This window comes from Calypte anna, chromosome 4A (genome assembly GCF_003957555.1).
Source record: "Calypte anna isolate BGI_N300 chromosome 4A, bCalAnn1_v1.p, whole genome shotgun sequence".
NCBI classification, from domain to species: domain Eukaryota; kingdom Metazoa; phylum Chordata; class Aves; order Apodiformes; family Trochilidae; genus Calypte; species Calypte anna.
Window position 1 is genome coordinate 14,402,029 of NC_044248.1, and position 22,751 is coordinate 14,424,779.

Genomic DNA, 22,751 nt, shown 5'->3' on the forward strand with positions numbered 1-22,751 from the left:
TAGTGACAGCAATGTAATTACTGGCACTGGCTGCAAGACTGGAAAATTGGGTTTTTTTCAGCAGAATAGTTATAATGTCACTGTTCTTGTATTTGTTGTTTTCTTACACTACAATGAAGCTAAGGGTTTCCCTCATTTTCATTAAGCAATAGCCCCCTTGCAAGACCAGCAGTGGGAGATGGCACCAGTGCAAAGAAGGTCACAGATGTGAACTCTCTGGGAGGCTGAAAAGACACAGTCAGAGGAGGAATTTGAGTGTTCCTGGAGGGAAATAAAATCCTAAGTTTATAAAATCAACCCTGCTCTCTATGCCCTCAAGTATGTTGAATTATTTATAAGAGCAGTTCTAGCACAGAAGATGATCAGGAAGAACCAAGACTCAAATCTCTCCCCTCCACAGTCCAGGGGAGTGCCTTCCTGTGAGGGATATTTCCTTTCATCCTCATCCTTAATTTATGAACATTTAATCAAAACAATATTTCTCCAGAAAGTTTTGCTTGGGAAAAAAAAAAAAAAATCAGCCTCCATCCTTTCTGAAAAAGAAGTCCAGTCAGCAATAATAATTATATTGGCAGAATTGTACCAATAAATCATTCCATATGGACCCTAATCTGAGTAATTTTTACATAACAGATGCCTGATAGTTAAAAAGGAAATAGAAGTCCACCTCTGCCTGTCACAAATCAAGAGGGTGACTTAGGAGTGGGAGATGTGGCACTGTGCTCTGTGAGCAGCAAGGACTGGTCATGGAGCTTCAGGCACAAGTGTGTCCCTTTCTTCCAGTCAATGCTCACATGTCACCATAGGACTGCATCTCTATCCTGGCACACTTCAAAGGTCAACGAACGCCCCAAACTACCACCCACACATTCTTACATTTCCTTACTTCCAATGTCTTCTGAAAAAAAGCTGGGGTTTTTTGTTTGTTTTTCACTGTGTCATTATTGTTACTGTTGCATTCCTGAGCATTTAATGCCAGCAGAAAGGTGCTGAAACCAATTTCACTTCCTCCCAAACACTTTCCTCAGATTTTGATCTTGTGAAAAACACTACAAATAACTAAAATAAATCAATTATTATGCTGGGAACTGTATATGCATGGACAACCCACTAGAAACTTTTTTCCCTTTTACTTTGTGCACACAGCAAAAAATTTTTAGCCACAGAACAAAAGAAAACTTGAGGCTACCTAACAACACAAACAGTACCATATTTTCAGGAGAACAGCTGCAGTCAATGCAGAAAAGTGGGGTTTATGAGCAAATATTAGAAAAATACAAATATAAGTAAAGCTCAGGAGAAATTACTGAAAGAAGTCTGATTACAAAACATAGCTCTAATTGCTGGAGACTGTACACCCTTAATACTTATTTTTCACAAGCACAGAAAAGAAAAAATAAAACCCAACAAAAAAGGACACAAGGGAGTGTTACATTAGGACAAGCAGTTCTAGCCAGAGGCAGGGATACACCCACCACTGTTTTACTTATTGTCAATAATCAAGGGAGATCACTGCTCTTTAATTACACTTTTTAAAAGTCTAAACTAGCAGGCACCTGTTAAACACAAAGCTTTCAATTTTACATTCTAAACACCTCGCTGTTTCTTACATCTTCAGCACCTGTATTACAAAGATGCTTCTTCCTAGCACTAGGGTTCAAATAAGCTGTTTTCTATTTAAACTGTTAGGTGTTTCCTTGAACCTTTTGCTATTCTCTTAAGATTGTACAGTATTATATTAAATAAATTCATGAAATCACTCAACAAAACAGTCAGTGTCAAAAATGGATGAAATATTATCTCATCATCAAAGCAGCAATACAACTGCTATAGTCCCTACAGACCTAATTCCTCCCCTCACAGACTTCATTTAGGTATATACATATGTACATGCAGAAGATAATGATCAGGAACTAAGGCTTAAAGCTGCACCAAGACCTTAATGGTACAACATAAAGATTGCAACAACTGCAAATGTGAAATACAATAGCTGAGATAGTGCAATTACTCATTATTTATGCAAAGAAAACAAAAGCAAAATTATGCTATTTTGCCAGCACTTGCATTGAGATCTAATCTGCTATAAGAGACTTCATTATGATCCACATTTCCCAAAGAGGGGCCCATTTCAATGCCATTATTGTTGGATGCCCAAAACACTTACTATGTTACGCACTGGGAAGCTGCACAAATCTTACAGTAACAAAACCCAAAACTAAAGCAAGTTTCCTGGCTTAGAAACCCCAAACAGGTTAATGGAAAGGGAAACCTTGGCTAAACAAAAGCATAAAGCAATCATGAAGTACATACTTAGTATCTCTGTCCTCAGAGGGAGCTCTGGTGCCAACTGATTCTCACACAAGTTTCTGCCCTGGCAGATGATTCCCCCAGTGTTTCCCCAGCAAATGAGGCCAGTTATTCACTGTCTGAAATTGCTTAACTAGGTAACAGGAAAAATATCCTAGGCTCTTCTGGTAAGAACTTATTGCCCATTACTTGATTTCTCCAGGTAGGAATGGGGAAGACTTGATTACTTCCCTCTACACTGGATCATCTTAGATCTCTGAGCTCCAAGTCTAGGCTCGAGACATAGATATCATGTCCTGGAATACACAGAGGGGCCAGGGCATTAATGTCAAGGGATTAAAATAGATCAGACCAATTCTGAACTCCAAGTCCTGACCACCAGAGGCCTGTCAAAACTGTAACAACCAACTTCCCATGTACTGAATAGGCAATATACTGACATTAATATCCACAACAAGCTCTTTGGGAAAGAATCTACGATGGCCCTAAGGAACCATTTTAACACACATCTTCATGACAGCTATGGGTAGTCTGCAGCAGAAAATAAAGTTTTAACTACTTCCTAGGACCGATCCAGAGGATAACGAAAAATTCCTAAAAGTGTAATTTTGATTACAGGGCCTCATGGTGCAGTTCTTCATATCTGAGGGCAAAGTTACTGCTGCAAGTCCCTGTTCTGCCACAGCTGTAACTTCTCACTACAGTTTACTACTTGCAACAGCCAATGCAAGGATGTGTGGAAGTGGCTGCCTAAAGTGTTCAGGGCTTTTAAAGAGATATTTACAGGAATAGAAAAAACAATACAGAAATGAGAGCTTCTTGAGCTGGCTTTGATGCCAACAAAAGCCTTGTGGGATCAGGTTTTTCTTCTCCAGCAGAAACAACAGTCAATAACACAGCTTCACCTCACTAGCCTGAAGTATCAAGAGAAAGCGCATGAGGACTTGCAGCAGCCTCCTGAACTGGGGTGTATCCCCCACAGCTCTCCAGAGGGGTCACATCAGCTCATTTCACACAGCTGCTACTCTGGGACTACTGTTTTGTGGCAGCTGCTATCTGCACTAGCATGAGAAATGTTTGCTTACCGAATGGAAGCTGCAGGTGACAAATTTTAGGAGCTGCTTTTGCATTTTTACAGAAAATAACCTTCGTAAGGAACAATATAAGAGACAATTAGTTGTATCCAATAGGATACAAATCAGAAGAAAACACTACATGAATAGTATTGAAGTCAAACATAAATAATCTGAACTGGAGCCATTAGTTGCAGCTGCAAACAATTTAAGCTATAGTGGATTAGCTCAAACAGTTTGCAGATGTGAAGGTATCTGGTAATAAAAACTTGGGATGGGAGTGAAAAAGAATAGCAGCTAAACTTTTGAATGCTAGAATAAATGAAGTTGGAAACCTTAAACAGAAAACACAGCACTCTCCAGTAAACTTGGTCAAGTAACTCAGCAAGCCACTTCTAAAGTTCTAAATCACACCTTTGCAGCTTAAACAAAAATCAATATACTCACCATTTGGTTACACACATTGGAGAGCTGGCATGCATTAGAAAAATCTCATCATCGTTTATAAATACTATTTCAAAATTTATAAACTTAGCAACCTTCCAAAGTACTACTGCCCCAAATAGATGAGACCAATTGCATACATACATGAGCTGCTTGGCCGATAGTGAGCCCCCGGGTACCGCCTGCCCATAGTGCCGGTCAGCACATCCCCGCACGCTGCCACCTGCTTGCACAGTGCAGACCCAAACACTTAACTGAGGGGGAAGAGAAAAAACAAAGTGAAGATTTAGTACAACAGCTGTGTCTTTTTCATCAAAATGCTAATGACCCCTACAAATTTCAGGATAACTACATCTATAAATTATTCATAGCCGTGTTGTCAAAGGAGATGAACTGTTGTGCTACACACGCAGCATAAATTTATTATTAGTGGTTGGCCTCCATTAATAAGCTCACATAAATTTTAAGGCATAAAAGAAGTTTCAGGTCATACAGTAGCTTCTTTTGACTCATGACACAGACAGAGAAGAAACACTGCAGGGAAGAGTTTGCTTTTGCCTTTAAGTAAAGTTAGCCAGTAGGTGAGATTTAATAATAATGCTGCCTTATATTTCTTAAAGCAATCATTAAGCAACAAGTTTATGAACAGTTTGCTAGAGAAGCAAAGCTTATCCATGCTACATAATTTAGATAGCTTCAAATCTGTCAGTATACCAGAGTCCCTACAGGAATGTGAGCTATTCAGTAGTGTATCAGTCTTCTTAAAGTATTAAAAAACCTCAGGCAAACAAGAAATGCATGGCACATCTTATGTTAAGTATGGAGTAACAAACCACAAATCTAAAATTTTAATTGGGATGCCACTGGACCAGACAAATAACTCTTGTAAAATATTTCAGTCTAAACTCAAGCCTCATTGCTTCTTCCTTTGGTATAAGATTTTGTACTAAAATACAGCTGTTAGCTGATCTTCAGTTTTACTTCTTTCTTAAGTCTATCTGAATGCTTTCATGTTCCTGTATGTCTTCCACTGCATGACAACCATGTAATTTATAAAGACACATTTCCTTTTATTTAATTCTCTCTCTTGCTAGAAGAATCAGAAAAGCATCACAATCTGTAGTATTTTTCCTGTTTCATTAAGGATTTTTACTGTCCCAGGCTACAGCTACAAGCACAATCTTGAATCTTGTTCTTTGCAGGAAATGGAGAAAAGTATCAGGATGTAGATGAGTATCATTGCAGCAAACCCAGGAGATTCCCACAAATCTGCAGATATATCAGTTCTGCAACTGAGCAGAATACCACCTCACTTGTGAATTAGATAAGCTTTTAATATATATTGGCATTCATGGAATTTGCCTGTGAGCCAACACAGATGAAAACTCACCATAAAGATGAATTTTTGACCTGGATTGTGTTCCTGAACAGTTTTATGGTGTTTGCACTAGTATAGGTAGCTAATAAGGGCTGCTTGTGCTTAAAGTAACTTAAAATGCAATTGCATAACATTGCTATGGCCTCTATAGAGTACTTTTGCAATACATACACCAACAAGGTTGCATATATGATATCTGACAGTGCAAAAAACAGGTCAAGATCTCAGTTATTTCCCAAACGAGTGCTGACAAAGCATGTTGAGCTTAACTGTCCTCAACAGAGAAAGTTCAGGGAACCAATGAGACTATACCTTACAACAAAAAAGAATTCTGGTTATTAAGATGAGAAGTGAGTAGCAAACAGTAAAATTAACATTCAAGAAAAAAACTATGCATTTCTTTTGCAGGGCAACTTGGGACAACTCCTTGCCATGGGCCCAAAAGAACTTTTTAAATTCTTGTGGTGGCCTGCTAATTCAACACATCAAATGTGCAAGAAAAATGTTGCATTGCAGATGGCTGCTTTCCCTTCGCTGATCTATAGGAATAATTTAAAAAGCCAAAACACAACCACATTTACTAGTATAAAATATTAAGTACCCCCTCATGCTGAATTTCATCGTGTTTTTACTCCCCTCAAATACCTATACACCAAGATCATAGCAGAATAAAACAGAACAGACCTTAGCTGTGCAGGAATTAAACAAAAAAACATTATGTAAGGGAAATAAAAATTGTAACTAGATGACAGTATTTACAAATCTTTTCCCTAGCTTATTAAAGAATTTGATCTGTATGGAGCTGCAAGATTAGACATTTTTCATAAATGCATTCTTTTCTTCCTGGAAGGTGTATACTTTTCTAAAACCATAATACTCACTAAATCATAACAAATGCCTACACTTGAGACACGCTGTTTATTCCCTGTCTCTCAGCACAGCATCAGAGGGGTCCTTCTGTGCCATACCATAATAAAAAAACTCAGTGAGATACATATTAAAAATCCCAACACCCACAATTATAGTCTTAAACTGCTCGATTAAAATAGAGTATGATTCTCCTAAAGACATTCCCATCATGGGAATAAACCACTCTTTGGAGAGGCCAGGTGCTATCTACAGGTATGGACATTTTAAAATCCCAGAAATCTCCATGAAGAAGACAACAAAGATACAGTCTCATTAGAGCAAAAGTTTCATAGATTACTTCATAAAAAAAATGGGAACTGCCAAAATTTACAGCCTGGATTAAAACCAACTATCAAAAGTTACTTTAGAGGCAAGTGCCAGACAGCAAGTAAAGTTAACTTGGTCTGCAAAGTAACCGTGATACTGGGCTGTGCACAGCAGCAGGGCCATATCCACATCAAGATTAAATAAAGATGCTGCTTAAGTTTGTATTTTTTCTTTTTTTTCCAAGAACCATCTTTGATTTGTGACCAGAGTAGCCAAATAGACCTGCATTTTAAACACAACCAGTCATGCAGGGGAATGCTGGAGGGACTCCTGAGCTTCAGCAAGCTCAGGGAACTCCAACAAGAATTTAAGTGACCTTGCTGGTATCCAAATGCCAAAGTGAAAGCATTTGAAAACAAACATTTACTTTCTATATGCATCCATGAGAAGAGTAATCAAAATGGAAGGAAGTCTCAAATATTCCTTTTGAAAGAACCAAATACTATGTATATACATATTTGGGTTTTTTCTTTTTACATGTACACAACTTAGATATCCACAAATGCACATAAATCTGAATGGAACTTGGAAGTCCTTAATATGCCAGACCAGGTCTTCTAAATATTAATTTTTAACCCACTCAAATTTTTAACCTACTCAAATTTTTAACCCACTCCCCATTTGTTTTCTAAGAAATGTGTTTTGTAACAGCTTTCTGTGGATTTTTATTACTATTTTATTACAAAATCACTTTTAAAATGTTTTGTGGTGATTCTTTATAGTTAAATTTAAAACTACATATACATAATCTTATAGTTTCTCTTCAAGAAATGTTTCCATTTGACTCTGTCTGAAGATTTATTTTTTTGTCCTTTCTTGATCATCTTCCCTGATTTGTTTCAGGTGACTAGCCAAATGCTTCAATTACAGACAACCATGGAAACAAACCCTGAACTATGACTGCATCCCTTCCACCCAGGGGAGCACCTGGAAGCACTATCCACACCTCCTGCCAAGTCTTTTCTAGGAGCTGTGGTGAAAGAGCTACCAGCTACTCATCATCACTCATAATGAGGGCATAAATCATCTTGCAGAGGGGCCTGCCAGGACTTTCAGCCGAGACTGTCATCTTCCTAAGACATTTTCTTTACAGAGCTTCTTTTGTTGTGCCTCTTTTACATTTCTTAGTTTTTATAACTGTTACATGAGAGCTTCCTTTTACTTCTATTTATCTTTTGACACTACAAAACCCCCACAAAAACAAACAAGCCCTCCAAAACCTAAATTCTGATGCCTTTTTCTTTTTTTCATAAGCAAGTCAAGCCAAGAGTTACATACAGCAGGCACACAGCATCAAGTCTGCTTGAACTAATTCTATTATCTTTTGTTTGAGGATAAACAACCCATAGTTCAACCTCCACACTTTTAATGGACACTAAACCTTTTTAAGGTTTCACCTAAATTTATTTGTTTACACATGCTGCTGTTTATGAAGGTATTAAATGACCACCTGACTCCTTGACCTTCCAGGATTCTTTACAAATGTTTGCTGTAATGATGTGTTCAAATACAAGTGCATTCACACAGGCTACTATAATCTCATACAATATACTGTCATCAGACCTACCCTCACATGCTCAAGAAAAAGGATACCAAAAAGAGAGAGATGACTGCAAATTACCTACAGAAGTCACCCAAGTGTGACTGACTACATCATTCAACACTCAGAAGGAATAGCTACACACAGCAGGGAAAGAAAAAAGGTTATTGCATGGTGTTTCTCAAGGGATACCTACACAAGAAATTACATTCCAGAACCCTCTGGGTGATACTGTGACAACACAATCTCAGCTTTAAAGTCTTGCTTTGAATACCAGGAAACAGCCCTGCTAAGGAATGGGTAAGAGGAATGCCTTGCATTGTTTTAAAAACACACCAGGGCCAGGACAGCAATAGGTTGAGACACTGAAAGAGGCTGATTAAAAATATAATTCAGCCTGTAAGGCTGGTGGAAGGATCATTTTGAGATAAGAAAGTGTACTTGTATATACACAATTTTGTATATGTATGCACCACTTTGCATATATAATGCAAACATACTTCCCATACTCAGCTGCCTTTCACTTTGTCAGCATTCAAAGCAGCCACTTGGGGAGCATCACCTGTAGGACACCATTCGTGACAAGCAATTTAAATAAGCAAGTAAAGTGTGCAGCCAGGCCACTAGGACACGGTGCTACTGATTTCTGGAGGCACATACCGAGGCAGCACATTCATTTGCAGTGCTGGGAACTGCTAGCGGATGTGGATCTTTAAGCCAAAATGCCTACTGAAGAAAGCATAATGTTGTCTACTAGCCAAATATCTTCTATCTTTGAGAGTGTGACCTCTGAGGAAATCCATGATTCATATGTAAAGAAAAAACAGAAAAAGGTAGTAATTTTAGGGATTAGGTTTTGGTTTTTGTTTTTGTTTTTTTAAGTCCTTTGTTACCCAAGAGACCCACCTGGCTTTCCAATCTTGTCTGGAAGCACTCACATGCAGAAGGTTTTGCTTTCCCACCACCTGCCTCTGCTGAGGGTCAGGAAGCCACCCTGCTTACAGGAGGACTCAACCCCCACCATCGCCACCGGCACTGGATAAAAGCTTTCCGGGAACTGGAAAGACAACTGCAACCCCACAGCCAAGGGGATGTCCTGCCTGCACTACAGCCCTGCTGCACTCACCATGGGTTTGCCACACTTAGACCTGTCTGGAATGCACTGTAACCCAGACACAACATGCTCAGAGACCTGGATAACTCTGTCCTGCCCATAAAGCCTGGCTACTCCTCCGGTGTGTCTTCCAACACGCTCACACTGCAAGGAACAAGAATTTGAGTAATCATTCTTACTTGGAATTCTGTCCTGTATACCTTATGGCATGTATACCTTCTAACAAGTATTCCCCTAACAAGTTCATATTTGGATGCTTTCCCTCTTTTCCATGTTTGAGAACTTCTCTATGAGGGCTTTTCTTATTCTTGGTCATCTTTTCAGGTACTGTGTCCCCTGCCTGCTGAGTGGAGTTTCCCATACACTACATGCGGACGGAGTTATTGTTTCCCACTTGGTTCTTGGGGATACTATTAGTCACTTGGACAATATTCCTACAGTGTCCCTAAATCATACTTGAGGCTTTGTCACAGAGTGTCTAACTTGCCAAAAATGTGTTTTTTTGAAATTTAGTGTTTCTGTACTTCTGTAGCCAGCTCATGTATAGCAAACAGAATTCAAGACATTCATGGCCCCCTGACCCTAATCCTCTTGCACAGAGGACACATACTGTCTCAGTAAAACACACCTGCTTTTCATAATTATTTATTCTACATTAAGTTATCTTAACGCAGATAACCAACCAACTAGTAAAAAAAGGCATCAAGACATTTTATGCTCAACTATATAGACCCAATATATTTTAACACTATGAAAAGCTTATAAATTAAGATAACTTCATTTACTCCTGTGCAGCTATCTGAACTGGTATCAGCTAATGATCTCAATTCTACTTCATCTTTGGGGAGGATTTGTTCAAAGTTAAGGCTGACAAGACCAAGGCTGCCATGCTTTGAGCTTCTGGGGCTGCAGCGAGCTTGGGCTGTGTTCCATAAAAAATGCTGACAAGCTGAAGAACTGGCATTACACAATCAAAGCAATGGTCACCAGATAACCCAGATCTTTCCATAAAGCCTAAAGCAAGAGGGCAATACTTAAGGCTGCAGTGATACATTCTGAAAGAGTTACACAAGAGGGAACACAAAGAAAGGTCCAAATAAATGGTTTAATAGAAGCAGACTGGGATCTTCTTTTGACACAAATAAGAGGAGAAGGGAAAATACAAATTAAGTAATAAAGTGAAGAATACCAGATTACAAAAGAAATTTCAATCAACATTATCATTAGTGATCTTGTCACAAAAGGTGTTAGTGAAATCTGCAGATGACATAAAATTTGGACACTGCTGCAGGGATAAAGATGGAATCATCAAAAGGAAAATTCGAAGTTGAGAAACAGCATAACAGAAATCTAATGAAGTAACACAGAGCATATAATTCATCCAAGGAATCACTAAGAAGTTCTGATAATTTGCATCTAAATGATCTAACAGTTTGATGCAAATGTTTGGATGTGATGGAAGAAAGAGACTCAGCTATATCAGAGGGGTAACTGACCTGCTTCTGAGCTTCCAGTGTGATAAATGCACAAGGGAAGGCAAATCTGTTCTCTGGTTACAGCCTTTCCTGCAGAGCTAAAAAAACAGTGACTCCATCATGCAGTGTAATGCCCAGACCTCATCTGAAACAGTCCAGGAGCATCTGGTCCCTCACACACCAGGGATTAATGGAAAACACAGGAAATTGGAAGATACTCAAGGTACCAGATTTCTGTCTTGTACAAGGATATTAAGGGTTTGGCTTGCAGCAGAACAAAGGCAACAAAATCTTTAAAGCATAATGTTGGCACAAAAAATGGCTGCATGTAAAGCAGTTATTGCTAAATTTAGGCTGGAAATTAGAACATACCTAACATCAGAGAAAGGTGGCTGACAAACAGCTTTCCAAAAGGCTTTATTAAAATTACAAACTGTGCAATGTCATGGAAGTAAACATCTAACTGGTAGATAATTTCCTGTAATTTTTTTTTTTTTTTTTTTTTTTTTTTACTTCTTAAGAACATTGACCTTTTTTTCTGTGGAATTGATTCAGAGGCTAGTGAGACTCTAAACAACCTCTTCTGGACAAAAACTCAGCAGGGTCATAAAACTGCATGGGTAGTGGGTACAAAGTTTAAAGAAAAAACAAACAAACAAACAACAAAAATCAACCAACCCAAAAAACCCCCAAAACCACACCTAAGATTTGGGGTATCAAGTTTAAGAAAATAAGATTGCTTTCACCTAATAGGATTTAGAAGAAACTTTGTGAACAGATTATTCACTCTGCCTCCTGCACTAATTTTTGGCCTCCTTACTTTTCTGCAGCAGTCTGAGAGCTGATGAACTATCTATTTCTGAAGTATGATTCAGGATTTCAATTTTTATTTTTTTTTTAACGTTTAAAAAGACTGTTGTCTAGGTTCAGTTACCAAGAACGTGTCTGAATGTCTTCATTTGCCATAAACTGAAAAACAATTACAGCTCTAGCAATATAAGCAGTACATTACTTTTGCTGCTTAACTGAAGGAAGGACTGGAGTTTTATTTGCAGGAAGAAAGGAACTAATTTACATTTTTAACAAGAAAACAATTCAGCCCCCTGTAGGTTTTGTTTTGTTTTTTAACTCACAAGGGTATGGTGGAGAAATAAACTCAAAAGTCATGAGGACCTCACATGGGCAACAATGCCACAGTATTCAAAAAGAGCAAAGTAAATCTTCCCTTTGTTTCCAGGTTTTACAGCAGACCCATCCATACAGAGAACTTTCATACAACACCTCTATTGATAACAGCTGCTCATCAGCCACAAAAAACCCCTCAAGGTTTTAGTAAATAAAAACATTTTGGAAAGAGTAATTTCTACAGCATCATAGGAAAAAATTCTACTTTAAGATCAGTTAATGAAAGAAGGAAATAAAAAGCCTGGGCTTTTTTTTTTTTTTTTTGCCTTTTTAGAAGGAACCTACACAAAGTACCTCTATAGCTCTATAAAATATCCTTACAATTAATATATCAGTGTCACACTGAAGTTCTCCTGAAAAAGTTAACAAAGTAGTAATTACACTGAAAATTAGATTGGGTTTTTGTCAATGTACTTGTTTAGTTTCACCTCCTCTCAAAAACAGGGGCTACAACAATGCAAGTAAATTCCTGGATATCTCCTTCCCTCTCCATTCACAACCCATATTGTCTTGGCAAGTACTGCAATAGAGCATAACTTGTTCCTAAGCTGACACGCCACATGCTGTGCTTTTCTGTGATTATGCAGTGGAAAGGATTTTCAGCATTAAAAAAAAATAATTATTAACTTAATAACAAGTCAAGATATGGTTCATTATCTGCAGTTCCAACTTTCTTGATGGAAGTACTTAATGCGTAGGAAAAACTATTTTTTTTAAAATAATTAAACATCTGTCAGAGTAATCAAAATAGAGTTTCATGTTGTTGCTGATGCTTCCTAATCCAAATCCTGAGCCATGAATAATCACGTTAAATATAGCAACAATGCATTAAAAAAAAAAAAAAAAAAAGCTATTTTATTTAACATTTTCTAAAATACTGTTAATTTCTACCTCCTGGTACCATTTTCTTTTTTTTTTTCACAAATTACCTGAGTCTGGGCACAATAAACTACCAGCTCAAGACAAACAACAAGCTACGATTCAATTATTCATTTTCAGGTCTCTCCTCTCCACAACAGCTTCCCCAAGGCAAGAGCTGTGTCCTTGGTTTTCAAGGACAATTGCTATCAATATAGCAAGAAATTTATTTCTTTTGAACGTATGATATATTAAGCTAGTAAAAAGGCTGAACCATGTCCTACAGTACCCAGTACTAGATCTTCTACTGCTGTTACCAATGGCAAAAGATGATGATGAACAACGACAACACTGGTAGCAGGGCAGGTTATTTCATTTACCTGCTGCAATTTGAGAAGTTCCTCTAGGGCTTCCTTCAAAACCTGTTACTATTAATAAACAAATCAGGCACCAGAGAATTAGCCTGATGTTGTGAATAACATCTACAAACAAGCACCTATTGTCTCCAGTCTCAAGTGATGATAGCAGAGTCCTGGACACAGGACTCGAGGTGTGGCCTCATCAGTGCTGAGTACAGGGGCAGAATCACTTCCTTGGACCTGCTGGTGATGCTGTTCCGGATACAGGCCAGGATGCCACTGGCCTTCTTGGCCACCTGGGCACACTGCTGGCTCATGTTCAGCTTCCTGTCAATCCAGACTCCCAGGTCCCTTTCTGCCTGGCTGCTCTCCAGCCACTCTGTCTCTTGCCTGTAGCGCTGCATGGGGTTGTTGTGGCCAAAGTGCAGGACCCGGCACTTGGCCTTGTTGAACCTCATCCCATTGGAATCAGCCCAACTCTCCAGTCTGTCCAGGTCCCTCTGCAGAGCCTTCTGCCTTCCAGCTGATCCACACTCCCCACCAGCTCAGTGTCATCTGCGAATTTGCTGGTGGTGGACTCAATCCCTTCATCAAGGAAGATATTAAACAGAACTGGGCCCAACACTGATCCCTGGGGGACACCACTAGTGACCGGCCGCCAACTGGATGCAGCCCCGTTCAGCATCACTCTCAGGGCCCGGCCCTCCAGCCAGTTCCTAACCCAGCACAGGGTGCTCCTGTCCAAGCTGCGGGCTGACAGCTTTTTCAGGAGGATGCTGTGGGAGACGGTGTCAAACGCTTTGCTGAAGTTCAGGTAGACCATGAACCCTTACATAAGCCCTTAAGAGTCATCTTACTGCACTGGCCAAAACACTTGTGTCTCACACAACTGCATACCAACACAAGATTAGCCCTGGCTGGAATCCCATCATTCTCTTTGTGCAAGGACTGTTTTGATAGCAAGTATCTCATCTCCTCTCACCAGAGTGTAGCTTTATCTAAGGGAGGTAGGGGGGGAACAAACCATAAAACCTCTGTAATTCTTCAGGATGAGAAAGTCCTTTGTAAATAAGGAACTCTCTGGGAAAAGTAACACGCAGCGTTAGCAGTAATTTCCTAAATCAATGTCTCAGCTAGGTAGGAGCATTTATGCCCTGCCTGTATTTTAACTAACCAGCTGCAGATGAAATCCAGAAGATAAGAGTTTGCACCTGTGGAGCTCATAAGTACAGCAAGAACCTGAGGCACATGTAAGATTTGTTCAGTTGCTACAAGGCTGGAGGTACATCTGAACGTTCTGCCAGTTTACCTCCATCAGCTAGAACTGTACAAAATAATACCCTTGTAGGGATCACAACAGCAAAAGCCTGGGAGTGTGCTGCTGCACTTCAGAAAGGTGGAACAGCAATCCTGATGGAAAAAATTGCTGGTTCTGGCAGCAAATGGTGCAGTTTCTCTGCAGGGCTCTACAAGTAAACTGCTTGTACAGCGTAGGCAACCCAAGACACACACTCAGCCCAAGTCTCTCGGCACATTCTTTGAGGGCATACAATGCCAGACCTCTCAAATACCTTACTTTGGAAGATGAGAAGCCTCACAGCTTGCCAGGTACTGGGAAGTACATTCCCAGCCTGTAAGGTCACATGAAAAGGAAAGCTGCAGCATCAGAAGCTGCTGGGGAGTGTGCCACCAGCTAATCCTTCCACACAGATGGCTTCAGCTGGTGCCACAAAGCAGCTGCTGCTGTGGGCTTCCCTCCCACTCCAAGACCCACACAGAACCATATGAACACATTGCAGAAGACTGCAATTCTGCAGCACAGAGCACCGAAATCCACCATGAATGTCCATGCAAACAAGACAGTATTACTGACACCACAGAGGAACAACACTACTGTGAAACACCTCTGTTGTTTACAGCCTTTTCTCACATGAGGTGGCAGAGAAAGTTGTAGTGTTTTGTCATACAAATACAGCTAATCTGCAAGAATGGATAAATCAAGAACTGCTCATGCTGGGATCCTAGAAAAGCTGGAGCATCTTTGTTGACAAACATGATGATAAACAATGTAAATATTGCATAGAAATACAGGTACCTTTGGTCTCTGTGGTGGGAGAAATATGAGGCCCTAGTGTTTGAGACACAGGACAAGAGAAGCACAGAAAGAAAACCACCACCATGCCCACCCCCTGTGAGAATTCCCAGACACACAACAGGTTACTCACCCTCCCCAGCTCGTTGGTGGAAAGTCAGTACCAGAGCACGAAGTCCTGGAGTCTTGGTCACCAGCACCCCCTCAGGCTGCTGCAGAAATCAGGCAAGCTGCAAAACAAACAAAAAAAATCACATTATGTAGGTTTTGTTTATGAAAAATCAAGGAGGAATCACTGAAAACTACTGAGCTCACAAAGGTGCAGGTTAGCAAAAGAAACCCACATGTTCACCCTCTAGGACAGCGGGAGTCAGCAAGGTAGCAGGAGCCTAGGAATCGGACAACAGCAAGAAGGAAGAGCAGAACAGAAGCTCCATATATTACAGCGCAGGGATCTTCCCCAAACCAGGCAGGTGTCCCAAGCTGCTGTTGGATTGCAACACCTGGGGCATGTAAGAGACAAGCTGCAAAGCAAGCTTGGAATTCTTTCTCTGCCTCTGCACTGCATTACAGACCTGCGGTTTTCCCCATGCACAAACACGGAGTAACATGAAAAAAATAATTTAGATCATAGAGATTAATCCCAAGCTAGAAAAAAGCAGCAAAAAGTCCTCACTGAACAGTACGTTCATAACCTTATTTAGAAAATAAAATGAAAAATTATTCTTGTGTTCAGTAGACATCAAGTATGTATTGAGGACTGTATGCTGTATCACAGTCCCGACCATTCTGCCCCTGGTAAATTATTACATTAATGCTATGGGGTTTGGTACTGAAAAATATATTTGGATTGTTGACACACAGTGACAGAAGCAAGGTTATCTCCTCATTACAAGATACTTCATGACCATCAGCAGATCTGTCTGTCAAACTATGGTCTACAATTCAGGTATTATTCAACTTTATATTTGTTTTCCCATCTGGAGAAGATAAAAATCCAAGACTGAAGATACAAATCTCATCTGTTGTAGAGCTTAATTTATTTTTTTAATTTGTTAAAGCAAAAGCCAGGCTAAATCAAGCTAAATTATACTTCATTTAAAAAGAGAAAGTTACTTTTTCCTATCCTTGTTTTAACTGAAATCCAAAAACTATAAATCCTAGAAAGTACTGAAACTGAACAGATCATTTGTGAACTAAAAATGTTCTCATTAAAAATGTTATTTGTCATTCAGAAACTTGACAATTACCTTTATATAAGCCAGATAGAATATAATTTTAAAATCTAAAGCTTTTTTAAAGAAATCAATAAAATCTTTTCATTTCAATAATGAAATTGCCCTTCTTAAAAAAAATTCAAGGCAGCAGGAAGAAAACTGATTCTATGATAAGGAAAGAGCTGGATGAAAAATTTGTAAAATCCTGACAATGTATAAATTAGAACGATGCTCATTAAACTAGTATTCTAACCCAAATCAGTGGGCACATTTTTGGCCTTCTGTATCAGACAAGAGAGGAAAAAAAGGGCAGAAAGAAAACACATGTTCTATTAACACCTTCATATCAGTATAAGAAACTAGAGATTTCCTTCTGTTTGAGCTTCAAAGGTTTTATATAAACAAAACTTCCTGACTTAAGTGTTGACACCCCAATCTTCTCTGCAGATTGGGCATAAATACTAGCTTTTTTCCAAATAATTTTAACAGGTTTCTTCCCAAAATAAACAGATGTATCCCTCTGTGCTGGCACAGCCATTTTTATATTTAACCTTCTTCATCCTGTACATGAAACCTGATTTATTCTAAACCAAGTCTATCATAACTGCACCAGAAACAGCAGATAATTCATTTGAAAAAAAAAAGGCAACAGCTCAAAAAGCATTTTACACCTGAAACAAGACAATTTTTCAATCCAAACTAAGACAGAGTCAGACACCAGTTCTAAGACCCAAGGAAACCCTGAAATCCAAAATACAGGCCTTGAAGGCAGGAATGACCAAAGCTTTCCAACAAAACAGCAGATAGGAAATTGCAAAACAAAGTTTTAATAAGAGACATCTGCCCTCAGATACAAAAGGATATTAGAACTGATGACAATAATTCTTTAAACTGTGCTACTGCACACCCAACATTTTTTATTTCCCAGTTGAACATCTCTTCCACCATCCTGGGTGTCTCTCCCTTCCTGTGCTTTCTGCTGAACATGTCCAATTCTCCACCCATGTTTTCACCATGTTTCATGCCTTGAGAATTGGCAGACTTGAAAACAACTTGGGGATGAAGAGAATTCTTCATTCTTCCTGTTTATAAATATTATTTTTAAGAAAAGCTCAGCCAGCCAGTAGTGCAGTCTCTCAGATCTATGCAAGCTAGAGTAATTAATTTAGAACTTTATAAAAAGCAGTAAGCTGGAAGGCAGACAGCATGCAGACACTGATACCCTTCTTAGAAAACTAATCAGGGAACATTTAACGCCCAGAGATGACAAAAGTAGGAACATTCAGTTGCTATTAACAAAATAAACAACTGGCTTCTGGAGGTAATACTAGGTGCAAGTTTAAAAAATTAAATAGTCCTTATTTCCTTCTCTTGCAAAGATGAGACAATAGCTACATAAACTTAAAAGTGGGATCAGATATTCCTGGGTACTGGGGTTTCCATGGGACACAGACCTACCATCCAGTCCTCAGCTAGCCTCAGAAACAAGTGATCTCACAGGAGCCAGCGTGCAACCTGATCTTGGGGACATCACAGAATTTCAGTTAGAAATAATAAAACCAAATAGAAAACATCAGCCCACAAGGATAAAATTTGGTTGTTATTGCCCCTATCGAGATGCCAGAAAAAAAAAACCTTTATTTTTTTAGGTCTATCGAAACACAGAGAAATCCATGCATTTGTCATGTCTAAGCTCACACCAAGTGACTTTCTTGAGTTTTAGCAGTGATTTTCTGAGCTAGGAATCACTGCAGCTTTTTTCCTCGTCCTCCACTGCAGTCTGTGCTGGTGGCTTCCTGCCAAGAACAAAGCAGCTTTGCAGGTTCAACCGCTCTTCCTTCCAACTTGCTACTGGTAAGGAACTTTAAAGTTTAGGGTTAAATATAAAAGAGACAGGCATCCAATCACTTGGAGTCATTCAGTACCAGACTATGTTCAATCTTTCAGTAAAACTTTCTTCCTGAAGCACACACTATACAAATGGTGTTTTCCTCACCAATGGCATTTTTGTTCTCTCTTTATAAGAGAAAAAACTACACCAACACAGTTCTCAGGTCCCCTTTTGACTTAAACTGAGCCACCCTGATTTAAATCCACTTAATCTAAAAACTGACACCAAATAATAAAGATATTCACCAAGTCCTCCTTCCTCCTCCTTCCCTGTCAGGCAACTGCTTTCTGAACAGTCTCATCAGAGAGCAGCCAGGCTGGGCTTGGGGTGGCACACCTCTTCAAGGGGAGTAACAGCTTTCCCCTTCTTCACCTCCAAAGCTTGTTTGGTAGGAAAATAAACCCACCTATTAGCATCAGGAACACAAAATTTAAGGATGACATCACCCTATATCCTTTACAGTACTGGCTAACAGCCTGCAAACCCACCTGTGTAGGGCAGGATGGAAGGGGGCAAAATTAGCAACACACAAGTCAGCAGGTATCCAATTCCTCTGGGAAAATAATGACTGTGATTTTAGAATTCTTGTGATTTTAGAATGGAAACACAGTTATGAACTTATCCTTGAAGCTGAGGTTATTGCAGTATGTACACCAGTCATTATATACAGATGAGTGAGCTGGTACCAGTATGAAACCGGCTGCAGTTTTCACACTGCAGTTTTCTCTAGGCACATGCAGGCATGCTGCATTTACATCGCCAGACTGGGGACTCTGCCCTCAATTGTCTTTTAATCAGGAATCACATTATCTCACCTAACCCTCCATTAAAATTTCCACCTCTTCCTCCAGCTTAAAAATAGAAGAAAAAAGTAGCCCAGCATAACATTAATAATTAATAAGTACAGCACGGTCCTCTATTTTAGGGACAAATTTTTATCTTTCCTTCTAGAAAGCACATTACCAGTTTCTAACTGCAGTCCATCAGACTTCCTCTGGGTGAGCATCATGCAGGTACCCCAAGAACCCAGACTGCTGGGGTTGTTCCCAAAAGGAGAGGAAAAAGAAGACAAGAGTTCAGTACAAATCTTTCTGGGGCCTCAGCCTGAAGACAGTTCAAAAGAAAAAGGCAAAACCAACCAACCAAATTATGTTTTTCTTAAGAAAATAATATAATTTAAAAAAAAAAAAAAAAGAAAGAAAAACAAAAAAGAGAACACCTGTCAAGTGTGTAAACAAGTTGTACTTCAATCTGACAGATGCAGGACTCTCATAACATAATGGCAGATAAAAGACTAAGAAAGATGAGGTGGAGGAGAAGGTTGCTGTCATTGTCTCAAGAGTTCCCTGACATTTTTAGCATCTGCATTTCTTTGTCTGTATCTTATCCTCTTTGACAGAAGTTTTTGCCAAATCCAAAGGAAGCATCACACATTAACCCACTTACTGCTCCAGAGGGTCAAAAGGAAAACAGCATGAGTTAGTTTTTTTAACTACCTGAATTTTTAAAGCACAGTTTTTTTGAAGGTCAGAAAGAAGTATTTTACAATTTCTGTCTAAAACACTGAAATGTATACAGCACTATGATGCCTGTGAAGTCCAACAAAACTCAAGAGATTTAGTTATCAGTCATTTACAGGAGGGGTCCTGCTCTTCCCCTTCCAGGTAAAAAACATATTCTGGACACCTTTCTGGAAGAGGCAGAAGATAGCTCAGGTCCTCCTGGGCCAAGAAGGAATATGGTCATGGGTCTTCTGCCTCCCTACAATGCATGCTTCACAAGTTCACTAGTGAAGAAACTGTGAAGACAAAGTCTTGATATTTATGAAAGATACTCAAGTCGTTGCTTTAGTGATTGATTTTATTAAAAATATTTGAAGTGGACATTAGAAGGTGGTTTTTTTCTTAAAAGTTTTGCACAGAAAGGGTTGCAAGGGGGGGGGGGAGGGGCTGAGAAACTTTCTTTAATTTTAGCAAATCATCTCCACCATTGCCCTCAAATCATTTACACAGACATCCACATTGCCAGTGATTGCTCCCAAACACCAGGGTTTTATTTTGGTCCTCTAGCTGCATGACCTACAGCTTTTCTCAAGCCTTACTGCTTGCTGCACAGACACTAAAGCAGAAGGAAGCAAAGCACTGCAGCAGAAGTCATCTTCAGCCTCAGAGAAGCCACCATCTCCCACTGCACAGCACTTGTTCCAGCTCACCTGGTCTTGTCAGACTGTGCACCCCAAGAACCCCATGTTGATGAGCACTCTGCTTCCATAGTTACCCGTAAATCATAATATCCTACCAGCAAAAACTTTTATGGAAATACCCTACTCTTATAGCCTGAGGGAGTCTGCATTTCCACTGGTGAGTAATTCAGCTTCCTAAGGGTGAACAAGCCAAGGCAAGGAGCTGTTCCAGAACGACAGATGCTGTCCTAGTGCTAGGTGTCTCAGCACACATACATCCAGTGCATAAAAGCCAATGGAAGAGCAAGAGCATAAAAACAGCCTCAACGCAGCTCCCATGCTCTGGGGCAGGTGCTTTGAAGTGTACTGAGGATCCTCCCCCAGCAGTACAAGTAACTCTCAAGTCCCTCCTTTCTATCCCTAAGCTCAGTCCTCTCCAGCTATCAGCATCACTGCTATGACGACTCACAAGTACTAGTGGAGTATCTGCTATTACAAAACTGTCTGAGAAGGCATCTGGGCTGAGACTGACAGTTTCTGGGTTACTATGCCAAAAGCACAGCAGGATCAAAGCAGGGGTATGTATTGCTCAACAATAACTCTTAAAGCACCATGTGTGTACCACTGCAGCACTCCCCAAGTGGATGGCAATCAAGCCATATTTTCTGTTTGCTCTTCCCCCTTGACACAGGTTTAGAGCTCACCAAAGACCAGCACACAATTTGTTTTTATCACTTCAGCAGCAAAACAAGTGTGCTTTGAAAGCACTCAAGCATACAAGTTAAAAAAAAAAATAATAATTGGAAACAAACCTGAATCAAAATTTGAAAACAAAGCAGCCTAGAATTTCTCTCAAAAATCTTATTCTTAGCACAACAGGGTGCAATATAGTTAGCTGAACAATTTTCCAAATACATGTGAAAAATAAAACTTACTTTCACACAAGCATCAAATTTTAAGGAAGGACTTGAAAGCTTGAGAATTCATGCTGATCCATGCTACAAAGACCAACCACGATGTTTAGAAACAACTGAAGATGCTCATCCACAAGCTGTTTGAGAAAAAAACATCTCCAATGATTTGACTTCTTAGCAGACATACCACACTTGAGACCAGGTTTTATCTGTCACTTAAAGAAAGCCCTGTGGGTGATGAGTATTCAGGTCACACACACCTTTTCTGCAGCAACTCACAGCACAACTATTCATGTGATAAACACCCACGTCATGGCAGAAGCCAGAGGCAATGAATAATGCAGGAGATACAGTCACTCTACCACACATCATACCCATGGGATATGGAGGTAGCATTTTAGTTTAAGTCATCCTTCCCCCTCCAGGGTGCAAGCATGCTCTTCAGTTCTGCCCTATCTCCTGTTCAGCATTCACATTAACAGGTCAAACCCAGCAAAACAGGATGAGTAGCTGCAGAAGAAATAAGGACACAAGCAGAAATGCAGAACACCCCCTCACAAGATGATGTTTAAATGTTACACCATAAGCTCCTCTAACCAAATTAAGTTTTCCCCAAAAGGCAGTTTTTGCTTACAATTCCCAAGAGATGTACTTTTCCACCATTAAGAATATCATTCCACAAAGCATCAGCTAAACCAGGATAAATTAAAATGGAGCCACACTCCAACTTGGCTTGTAGCCCTGCTTGAATGAAGACAAGTTATTAAAAGTGTACTGCAAAACTGAAATCAACTCTGAATTTACAAGTCAGCTCCTTTTTAGAAAGGCATCATCACCTGTACTAAGTACAAACTTTCCCAATAACTGACTTCAGTTATTCATTCCTATTCTGGAGTACCATTATCACTGTACAATTCTCCCTAACCTCTCTTGATAATTCTCTGGCACTTTCCAGCTGATGCTGCACACAACAGGGTGCTCCATCTTAGAGCATCCTTGATACTCACCATGCCAGGGCAAGGCATGGAGCTTATGGCATCATGGGACAAGGCACACAGCAGTGCCAGCTTGGCACACTCTGCCTTTCAGCATCCTGCTTCACCAAACACTCTGCCAGCACTACTGCCTTCACACGGTTTTTGCATTAGCCTGGGCATTTACTGATGCTGCAGATTTATTACGCCATTAGAAGGGTGTCTTTGTCTCCCATCTGTGCTGTTTCAATACAACTTACTTTACAATATTTTCACGTGTATAAGTTGCATTCCTGAAAACTCAGACTAGAGACTTAAAATAAGTGCGCTAAAAAAAAAAAAAAAAAAAAAAAAAGGGCAGAATAAAACGTGAAAGTCTCTCTCCAGTTTTAGCCATAATCAATTTTAATGATTTTAATACAAGCCCTCATACTTTTGGCTTCAAACCCTGCTAAAAGACAATGAAGAACCTTTAAGTTAAGGCAACTTGTGCTAGAAGACATCAAGCTGAT

The 22,751-nt window shown here is 39.6% G+C and overlaps 1 protein-coding gene across 13 annotated transcripts in view; it reads right to left on the reverse strand.

The window, feature by feature from the left end:
• APBB2 (amyloid beta precursor protein binding family B member 2) overlaps positions 1–22,751 on the reverse strand; it is a 169,966-nt gene that overhangs the window by 97,488 nt on the left and 49,727 nt on the right. For all 13 annotated transcript variants that reach the window (XM_030449632.1, XM_030449633.1, XM_030449628.1 and 10 more), the window contains 2 exons: positions 15,195–15,291; positions 3,969–4,078 (listed from right to left, as the gene is read on the reverse strand). Coding sequence is in view for 9 of the 13 variants with exons in the window: in XM_030449628.1 (XP_030305488.1) it covers positions 3,969–4,014 (46 nt within the window). In the remaining 4 variants the exon portion in view is untranslated. The remainder of the gene's footprint in view (positions 1–3,968; positions 4,079–15,194; positions 15,292–22,751) is intronic.